Below are 11,092 nucleotides of genomic sequence, written 5' to 3' on the forward strand. Positions count from 1 at the left end.
TTGCAAGATTCTACAATTTGAAGAATGTACAGTTGGCCAATAATACACAGACTAATAAGAGTGGCTGTGAACTACAGGGCCTCGGCCAGAGCATGGTCATCCACTCAGAAGTGGCACAATGGAAAGTGCGACCCCGCAGTGCCAGCATGGGGTCAGAAGCAGGGTGGAAGTGGGGTGCCGTGCCTTGTGGTGTTCTGTGGAGCTGTGAGTACTACTTGAGAAGGTAATGACTTTGCCCCTGGGTTCATCGGGATGGTTATCTCCAGAACCACGCCCGTGCCCTGGCATCCTACTTCACTCTTGAATTCCACCCAGAAAGATGTGAGGCCAACTACAGTCTGGGCATGTGCAGTTGTTTCTATGGTTAGAGTCTCCTGGGGGAGATTTTGCCTTCTTGCAAGTCAGTTAAACAATTTCTGTGGTCCAGGCACTCTGGTGAAACAAGAATCATTAAGCCTTGACCGCTGGGCTGAAGGAGCTTATGAAGGAACACAGAGAGAGGAGAAGCAAAGCAGAATATGCTCAACCGAGAGACTGGCCGATGCAGCCAAGGAGGGGCTTCTGCGGGGCACTGCCACAGGCAGGGCAGAGGAAGCGGAGGGTGAGGAGGAGGGACGCTGGCCTGGGCTACCCTCTGTGGAGTCTGATGGGTATCTCTGCTGGTTTTCCTGGGTTTGATGAGATTACTCTGACACATGGGCTTCTTCTGCTAAACGTATCACATGGAATGGTCAAGAAGGCAAACTATAAGATTATGGATCCATGCTTTTAACATTTTGAGGTAAAGGATTTTCTTTCTGAAACACTTCCAGTCATGTCCAAGAGTCAAGGGAAGAAAAACTTAGATATTTAAGCTCTAAGAACAAACATTTTTCAAACATCTGTAATCATAGAGCAATGGGAGGGTGGGTGTACTCCATCAAAAAGAGAAAAGATGGGCGCGGTGGCTCCCGCCTGTAATCTCAGCACTTTGGGAGGCCAAAGCGGGAGGCTCACCTGAGGTCAGGAGTTAGACAGCAGCCTGGCCAATATGGGAAAACCCCATCTCTACTAAAAAAAAACCCCAAAAATTTAGCTGGGCATAGTTGCACTCACCTGGAGTCCCAGCTACTCGGGAGGCTGAGGCAGGAGAATCGCTTAAACCCGGGAAGTGGAGGTTGCAGTGAACTGATATTGTGCCACTGCACTCCAGCCTGGGCGATAAGAGTGAAAACACCATCTAAAAAAAACAGAGAGAAAAGAAATTAAGAAAGAAGATATAACGAACAGCTCAAGGTATAGGACACAATGTAATTCAACATATGAGAGAAGTCGAGGGAAATCTCAGGACAATGGTGAAGGGATTCCAGAATGTCGCCTATACAACAGAAAACAACCAGGCTGGAGAAGCCTTTGTTTTCAAGCAGCTGAAATTATTAGAATGCTCAATGCCTGTAAATATTGAGAGAAGGGTATTTCTGGTTTCCAGCCCAGCATATAAGGAACTTAGAAGTCACCACTGTCCTAACAACAAGCAAAAAGCTCAACAAACAGAAACAGCAACAACCCTTTTTGGATCCGTCAGAGAAGTCAAGTCACAGGGCAAACTGTCGTCCCCAGGGATCGGAGGAACAGGAGGATACAGAAAGTCACAGCTTACCGTAGCAGAATCCCGCCAGCAGAAACCGCAGGAACCAGTGCCAGGGAAGGAAACCTGAACTATAATCGGTGAATTGATGAAAGCTCAGTGTGCCCAAGTCTGACAGCAAAAAGCTCCAGAGGACGCAGTCATGGGAGAGGCACGCTTTTGGGAGTTCAGAGCATTCTGTTCTTCTTAACACAGCTTGCCCTCAGGAGAAGCTAAATAATCAGATTCTAACCTGCTGGGGTAGCATCAGAGCCTGCCTGACCCAGGGGAAGGGAAATACAGTAGTCTCCTCTTAACTTTAAGGGATATGTTCTGAAACCCCCAGTGGATGCCTGATTGCCATTGATTGGAACACGTTCCTGTTCATGTCTCCCACCACAAACTTAATGTCTTTTCCATTGAGAACTAAAAATAAAATTCTAAGCCCCCAACCAACTGAATGGACCCCTCTTGACCAAAAGGACCCCAGCACACCTGAAAAGCTGAGTTTCTGGCCATGGCAGGATAAGAGACCAGACAGGCCTCGTTATGCTCCTTTGCTTTTGTGGTTTAGACACAACTCATAAGCATTAATGTTAAAACAGAGATCAAGGCTGGGTGCGGTGACTCAGGCCAGACACTGTGGCTTACACCTGTCACCTGTAATCCCAGAACTTTGGGAGGCTGAGGGGGACAGACCACCTGAGGTCAGGAATTCAAGACCAGCTTGGCCAACATGGGCAAACCCTGTCTTTACTATAAATACAAAAACTTAGCTGGGCGTGGTAGTGGGCACCTAGAATCCCAGCTACTTGGGAGGCTGAGGCAGGAGAATCACTTGAATCTGGGAGGTGGAGGTTGCAGTGAGCTGAGATGGCACCATTGAACTCCAGGCTGGGCCAAAGAGTAAAACTCTGTCTCAAAAAAAAAAAAAAAAAAAAAAAAATTAGCTGGGTGTGGTAGCGCATACCTGTAGTCCCAGCTGCTAGGGACTGAGGCAGGAGAATCACTTGAACACAGGAGGTGGAGGTTGCAGTGAGCCAAGATCGCATCACTGCACTCCTGCCTGGCAACAGAGTGAGACTCTGTCTTAAAAAAAAAAATCAGAGATTATGAGACAGACAAAACAGACTCTCTGTGGCAATAAGACACCAAATTACAAACAGGACTGCAGGCCATTCCAGGCAAGGATTAAGTCACACACCACTACACTTAAAGAATAAACTCTGTTCTAACTGCCACATGGGTTTTCTTTTTCAGGGCAGCTGAACAAGCACTGTCCTTGAGATATTGAAACAATTGCAGCCCATTCACTGCCAGACACTGACTAACTAACCCCAACCCCTGTTCCACAAACCGTAACTAGCTGTGATTGGACGAGAGACTGATTCCAGTAACTTTCTCCTGATAAGAGACCACCGACCACAGGCTGGTTCTGCACACTGAGTGCCTTCGTGTCCCTGCTTTATCTTTTCACATATACCTAATCGTAATGCGTTTAAATGTTAAATCTCAACCCCCGATTGAACATGAAAGTGTAAGATCCCCTTCATGAATATTCATAGCTCCTCCTATAACCTGTTGAATGTGTAGATTTAGCCAACCCCTTCAACACAAATTCCTTTCCATCCTTTCTTCCCGCCAAGTGCCTGCGTTGGGTTTCGGCTGTAGGCTCACTTCCCAGCCTGTAGGTTATAACCCTTTGTAAGAAATAGTTTCTGCCCCAAATTTATGAAGACCCCTGGCTATTTTTACTGACTAAATTTTTATTGACCATCTTAACTAAGCACTTGCACTGTGGCCGTAATTTTTGCAGTTTAAGGTACAATAGCAAAAGTAGCATACATTTCCTTTTCCTTTGTCACAATTTCTTTCTTTTTTTTTTTTTTTTTTTGCAAATGAATATATAGCACTGCCAGTGACACAGCAGGCCAGGGGAGGATCAGAGCGGGTGGTGGTCAGGGCAGAGTGCCCTTTCACCAGAAACCTGACTCCATGCAGGAGGACCCTCAGATGTCTGGGAAGAGCATTCTAGTCAGGAAAACAAGTGCAAAAGTCCTGGGGCACTCTGAGTGCCCTTCAGAGTTTTTTTGTTTTTGTTTTTGTTACTTTTTTCGGTAGGCGAGTTTCTACACACTCCTTAGCGGATTTCAAATTCCATGGCCACCATCCTTCTAGTCCTTGGAGGTTTTTTTTTTGTTGTTTGTTTGTTTTTTAAAGAAAGAAACAAAAAGGAGTGAAGGAGAGGAAGAAAGAGCAAGAAAAAGAGGGAGAGGGAACGGGAATGTAGCTTTATTCTAAAAATGGGCATTAATAATGGCTGATCAATATTTTGTGTATTTAAGGTGGAGAATGTATATTTTGTGTATTTAAAGTGGGGCACTCTATAAATATTCATTGTTTACTTGTTCTGGATCTGAGTTCAAGTCCTGGATATCCTTATTAATTATCTGTCTCATCGAGTCTAAATCTCTTTATGAGTCTTATGCATCTGGGTGTTAGGATCATTAGCTCTTATTGTTGCATTGATCCTTTTACCACTATATCTTTGTAGCTTTGAAATCTATTTTATCAGATGCAAGAATTGCAACTCCTGCTTTTTATTTATTTATTTATTTTTGCCCTTCATTTGGTTGGTAAATCTTTCTCCATCCCTTTGTTTAAGTCTTTGTGTATCTTTGGATGTGAAATGGGTCTGGATGTAGCATACCATTAGGTTTTGGCTGTATCTTTTGACTGGGGGATTTAGTCAACTTAAATTTAGGGTTACTGCCATTTGATGTTAACTGGCTGTTTTATCCATTTGTTGATGTAAATTCTTCTTTATGTTGATGCTCTTTACTTTCTGGTATATTTTTAGACAGGCTAATACTGGTTTTTCCTTTCTATGTATAATGCTTCTTTCAGAAGCTCTTGTAAAGCCGGTCTGGTGGTAATTAAATCTCTGAGTACTTGCTTGTTCATAAAATATTTTATTTTTCCTTCAGTTGTGAAGCTTAGTTTGGCAGGATATGAAATTCTGGGCTGAAAGTTCTGTTCTTTAAGGATGTTGAATATCGGCCCCCACTCTCTTCTGGCTTGTAGGGTTTCTGCTGAGAGATCTGCTGTAAGTCTGATAGGCTTGCCTTTGCGGGTAACTTGACCTTTCTCTCTGGCTGCCCTTAGTATTTTCTCCTTCGTTTCAACCCTGGTGAATCTAACGATTATGTGCCTTGGGGTTGCTCTTCTTGAGGAATATCTTTGTGGTGTTCTCTGTATTACCTGGGGTTGAATATTGTCCTGCTTTGCTAGATTTGGAAAGTTTTCCTGAATAATATCCTGAAGAGTATTTTCCAGCTTGGATTCATTCTCTCCGTCATATTCAGGTACACCTATCAAATGTAAATTAGGTCTTTTCACATAGTTCCATATTTCTTGGAGATTTTGCTCATTCCTTTTTATCCTTTTTTCTCTATTCTTGTCTTCTCGTTTTATTTCATTAAGTAGGTCTTCGACCTCTGATATCCTTTCTTCTGCTTGATCAATTCGGCTATTCAAACTTGTGCATATTTCACCAAGTTTCTGTGTTGTGTTTTTCAACTCCGTTAGTTCATTTATATTCCTCTCTATATTGTCTATTCTTGTTAGCATTTTGTCAAACCTCTTTTCAAAGTTCTTAGTTTCTTCACATTGGGTTAGAACAAGTTCTTTTAACTTCCAGAAGTTTCTTATCATTCACCTTCTGAAGCCTACTTCTGTTAATGGCACATAGTCCTTTTCCATCAGGGCTTGTTCCATTGCTGATGAGGCACTGTAATCCCCTGTAGAGGAAGAGGGGTTCTGATTTTGGGTATTCTCAGCCTTTTTAGGCTGGTTTCTTCCCTTTGTTATAAATTTATCCATCTGTCATCTTTATGATTATCGCCTTTCTAGTTGGGTTTCTGAGTGGATGCCCAGTTTATTGATTCCCAGCGCTGGAATCTGAACAACCCACTGCACCGGCCAAAACAGCAGCAATAAGACTGGTGGTGCTCTTCTGCCTGGGAATCTCCTCCCGTTTACTCTGCAGGAAGAGCTGCCGCGCCGGCCACAAGAGTCGCGCTGGCGACCCATGGGGCCCCTCCACTGGGAATCTTCTGGTCCTCAAGCGATGAAAATTCATTGTCACAATTTCACAAATAGAAGATTCATTCTTACTATAGAAATTAGAAACCTCAGCATATGAGTTTGTTTGTTTGTTTGTTTGTTTTTGAGATGGAGTCTTGCTCTGTCACCCAGGCTGGAGTACAGTGGGGTGATCTCAGCTCACTGCAACCTCTGCCTCCCGGGTTCAGATGAATCTTCTGCCTCAGCCTCCTGAGTAGCTGGAATTACAGGTGACTGCCACCACACGTGGCTAATTTTTTAATATTTTTAGTAGAGACAGGGTTTCACCATGTCGGCAAGGCTGGTCTTGAACTCATGACCTCAGGTGAGCTGCCTGCCTCAGCCTCCCAAAGTGCTGGGATTATAAGTGTGAGCCACCGCAACCCGGCCTGATTGTTTATCTTAGTGGAGAACTTTCAGCCTTTCACTTAGAGGAAACACTTGATGGCTTCTTGTTGGCATATCCAAATTGCCAGCATCACCCCCTTACCTGTTGGTGCCATTATGAAGTAAAAAATGGTTCCTTGCACATTGCATAGCAATACTGTGACAGCTGATCTGATTACTGAGGTGGCTTCTCAGTGAATCACAGGAGGGTAGCATCTACAAGTGAGGAGATGCCAGACAAAAAGAGGATTCACATCTCAGGCAGGACGGTGTGGGATGGCAGGAGATTTCATCATGTTACTCAAAGGGCTTAAAATAGAAAACTTACGATTTATTTATTCTGAAATTTTCTATTTAATATTTTCAGACTTTGGGTAACAAACTGTGAAAAACAAAACTGATAATAAGTCCAGCCAGCTCTAGCCCTCCGCGGGGGAGAAGGAAGTCATCCTCTTCCACCCAAGTGTTGATGGGTAGGAGATGGAGAGGGAGACTGTCTGACCCTCATGGGCTGAAGATACAAACTCAGTCAAAAAAACCTGAGACCTAACCGTAGGGCTAGAGAGGGCTTCTCCTCTTCTGCATCTTACCTCCACATCACCGAAGGCCTACTTACAGCAGTTTCTTTTATCCAGTACATCATGTCTGGTTTTCAATAAAAAAATTATAAGGCATACTAAACGGCAACGAACAGTGTGAAGAGCTTGAACAAGTCAGATATGGCAGGAATGTTTAAACCGGCAGACTAGGAATTTTTTTTTTTTTTTTTTTTTTGAGATGAAGTCTCGCACTGTTGCCCAGGCTGGAGTGCAATGGCGTGATCTCAGCTCAAGGCAACCTCTGCCTCCTGGGTTCAAACAGTTCTTCTGCCTCAACCTCCCAAGTAGTGGCATGTGCCACTATGTCCGGCTAATTTTTTGTATTTTTAGTAGAGACGAGGTTTCACTATGTTGGCCAGACTGGTCTCGAACTCCTGACCTCGTGATCCACCTGCCTTGGCCTCCCAAAGTGCTGGGATTACAGGCCTGAGCCACCATGCCAGGGCATTGGAATTTTTAAAAGCATGATTAATATGCTAAGGGCTAATTCTGAGAGGAAATTAAAACAGTTGTTAGGAACTATGAAGGTTATTTAATAATAATAATATGAAAAGTCAATCAAAAAACAATAAAATTATTAATTCCAGAAATGACAAAGATTGTTTATAATATACTATGCAGCATGTGTATGATCATAATATTGCAAACACCTAATCAAAATTACTTTTTACTTATGCTGTAGGGATGGGTGGCGGATAGTGTTAATATGTGTGGTAGGGTTGACAGAGAAGTGGAGGGAAGAAAGAGTGCCAAGTTCTTATCATCTATAACAGGAAGCCCAAAGGTAAATGCCTAAAACTGAAAACTCAAGTAGTAGCAGGTACAGAGGTCAATTTCTAGAGGATCTATTGAAAAGTAGTTACCTTTGGGGGACTGAAGGGAGAGGGAGAAAAGGAGACAGCTGCTTTTCACAGGAGCCTGTAGCACTGTATCTTTAGACAATGTGCATCCTCAACGACAGTGAATAGACATGGAGTTACAAACCACAGATGCTAAAGACAAACAGATTTGGGTTCAAGTCTCTGAGAAAAGACTGTGACTACACTCTCACACAGAACACTTCTGACACCAGATGTGTGGGTTTTTTCCTACTCTGATCGATTCTCTGACACAGACTGGGTGTCCTACAATTCAGTTCAATTCTGACACTCCCTCCCTGTTGCTAGCATCAGATCCTGTATCCATAATAGGTCCTCTGCTGATGTGCGTGGTGGCGTCAATATGCTGAGACACCAGGTTGCAGCAGAGAGATTTAACTGCTGAGTTGCCAAACAAACAGAAAAGAGGAAACCTCACGTCCATCTCTCCAAGGAGCTGGGGGCTAGGATTTTTATGGGTTTTGTGGTGGGCCAAAGTGTGGAGACTATTGATTGGTCAAAGGGAGCAAGTTGAAATTATGGGACAGGAAAACGAAGAAATGTTATTCTCATGCTGATTCCATTCCTTTGTGGGAGTGTTCAAACTGGTTGGCGTCAGGTGTTTGGCTGGGATTCAGGATCTGAAAGACATCTTAAGCAATTATTAAAAGCTTTAGGATTCTAACATCAGAAATCTTATCTATAGGAACAATGGGGATATGCATGGTCAGTATCTAACGACTTTCGGTTACAAGGAAGTGGCAAATTGCAGTCTGATTAATGCTTATTATAACTATATTTCTGTCCAGAATTCCTGTTAACTCCGTGAAGATAGCTTCAATTCCACAAATGAGGGGCTCAGTCTCGCAAGACTGCCCTTGCTTCCTACTTGCTGTGTCTGAGCTTCCTGTACTTCTGATCAACTGGCTATTAATTGGGAGTTTCCAGGACTGTACTTGCTAGAGCAGCTCTCAGAGCTCATGGGAATAACTTACATTTCCTGGTTTATTTTACAGATATTACAAAGGCTGTAGATGAAGAGGTGCATAGGGCAAGGTCCAGAAGGGTCCTGAGTGTAGAAGCTTTGATCCTTTGTGGAGATAAGGTGCCACCCTCCCTGCACAAAGATGCATTCACTACCCGGGAGCTCATCATATCTTGTTGTTCAAGAGTCTTTGTAGAGTGTAACCTCCAGACTCCTACTCCCACCCCAGCAGTCCTGGAGAGGTTGGTAGGTGGGGCTGAAAGTTCCAATCCTTTAGTCACTGTTCTTTCTGATGAGCATGCCCATTCTGAAGCTAACTGGGCCCCACTCGAGGTCACCTCGTTAGGGTAAACACAGGTGACATTGGAAGGGGTTTGTTATGAATATCAAAAGACACTCCTATCACTCAGGAAAATTCCAAGGGGTTTAGGAGCTCTGTACCAGGAACCTGGGACAAAGACCAAATATAGTTCTTATTATACAACAAATCCCCACTTCCAAAATTGTGTGACCCCATTCCAGTGACTTAGGCCCATTGAGACTCAATTACTTCATCAGACAAATGGTACCAACCATCTCAGGGGGTTGGAATAAAAAGTCAAATGCTTCACTCTGCCCAACCTAAGTTACCATTAGTGGCTTCAAAGGCACAGCCTTAGCAGGAGATAAGATTGATGCTGGGTGCCATGTAAAGCTGGAGAGGACACTAATGGGGTCATCCTCCCACCCCATTCTATTATTTTAAGGTATCCTTCATTAAGTTTGGGAGTGGGGTGGACAGAGCTCAGAAGCCAGGAAGTAAAAAACCAGAGTTTCATACTTAACATCATGTCTAGAAAATAACTGTGGCTGGGATTAATTCATTGTACATGGAACTGACTAGAAATCCATCTAAATTTTTGAAAGAATTGATTTACCAAAAAGCCCACTAGTCTAGACTGAAAAACCTATGGAAGCAATCTCTGTTCCCCAAATCTGCATCAGCAGCAAACAGGCAGCAAAAAATCTGCAGCCCTGCCAAATGGGGCTTGGATGTGGTCATGGAGGACCTCAGGAGGGCAAAGCCAGGGGTTTGAGGAACAATGAACTGGGGAGTTCCTCCCAGACAGTGGACCCAGTGCAGACAAGGGATGATACCTCCAAGGCAGACAGTCTTTGCAATACCTCCCAGTAGAATTTGACGGTGGCCAGAGAACTGGCTCTTGCTGGTCCTTTGCGTTCCCTTTTGCTAATTTTTTGTTTTTTGTTTCACCACTGCATATCAGGTACCTGAGAAGACAGCTTGCTTATTCTTTAGTTTATAGGTGGCTAGATGACAAAGAGCCATATTCAGACTTGAAGGAGAGGCCTGCATGTTACCCCACATGTAACTACTGGGCTCCTGTGGTGGTCTTCTCTGTATTAGGACTGAGTGTGCTATGTGTGGGGAAAGGATACGCTTGAATATTTTTGTAGTGAAAGGGATAGACTACATCAGAAATTGTACTTACCCCTGATTTCTGCTCTCCATTTTTTCCCATAGTAATATAACTTGACTTCCCAGATAAGGACTGTATCTCCCAGCTTCCCGTGCAGCTAGGTGTGGTCAGGTAACCAAGTTCTGGCAACCAATATAGTGTTTGTTGGTTTCTAGGACTCTTCCTTGAGAGGCAGCTGTTTTAAGTCTTTTGAACTTTCTTTCTCCCCTTACTTTTGTTTTCTAGGATGTAGATGTGGTGGTTAAAGCTGGAGCTGCCATCTTGGATTATGAAGTAACCATGGATATGGGAGACACATATGATGAAACAAGGTAAAAGCAGCCTGGGTCCTTGATGCTCTGGCCAACTTACCTCTAGACTTTTTTGAAGCAGAGAAATAGGCTTACGTTACACGTACTTTGCGTATTTTGTGATGTGCAGTTGAACCTAAGTCTAAGTAACAACAAAACAATTAAGAAGTAAGGCAGGATTTAGATTGTAGGCAGCATACCAACTTTTAAATGAAAACTGGATTGGAGAATATGGCTTAGACCAGCAACCAAAGACATGGGGTTCCACTGTTAGCACCCTCAAGTTTGGGTCTTGATCTGCTGTGTTGGAAGGGCAGACTAAACAGCAGACATCCAGCCAGCTGGCGTTTTCAGAAACCTTTGTGTTCCTGTGGCTCACCTGGGGATCTTGCTGGAATACTGTTGATTCAGTAGGTCTGGGGTAGGGCCTGAGATTTTGCTTTTCTAACAAGCTCCCAAGTGCAGATGCTGCTGGTCCAAGGGTCTCACTAAAGGTAGGAAGAATCTGCTTCACACCCCAATGAAGTGTTCAGAGCCAAGAGCCTGTCCTGTGCCTTAACCCTACTTGGATGGAAACTCAGGGGGTGGAGTTCATCAGAGGGGGAGAGAGGCAGCCATAGAGCATTTGTTCTCCAAATACCTGGGGAGCTTCAAAACACTGATGTCCACTTCTGACCCTGAGAGCTGGCTCTGGGGTTGAGCTTTGAATTGAGAAGTTTAAAAGCTTCTCTGATGACCCTAAGGGACCCACTGCCCTAGAGAGCT

The 11,092-nt window shown here is 43.9% G+C and overlaps 1 protein-coding gene across 1 annotated transcript in view; it reads left to right on the plus strand.

Moving 5' to 3' along the window:
* The window catches only part of LOC118152803 (uncharacterized), a 150,191-nt gene that overhangs the window by 121,322 nt on the left and 17,777 nt on the right, over nucleotides 1-11,092 (plus strand). Inside the window, exon 12 of the mRNA XM_078370880.1 lies at nucleotides 10,263-10,348. Within this exon, the coding sequence (XP_078227006.1) occupies nucleotides 10,263-10,282 (20 nt within the window). The 3' untranslated portion in view covers nucleotides 10,283-10,348. The remainder of the gene's footprint in view (nucleotides 1-10,262; nucleotides 10,349-11,092) is intronic.

This window comes from Callithrix jacchus, chromosome 4 (genome assembly GCF_049354715.1).
Source record: "Callithrix jacchus isolate 240 chromosome 4, calJac240_pri, whole genome shotgun sequence".
Classification (NCBI taxonomy): domain Eukaryota; kingdom Metazoa; phylum Chordata; class Mammalia; order Primates; family Cebidae; genus Callithrix; species Callithrix jacchus.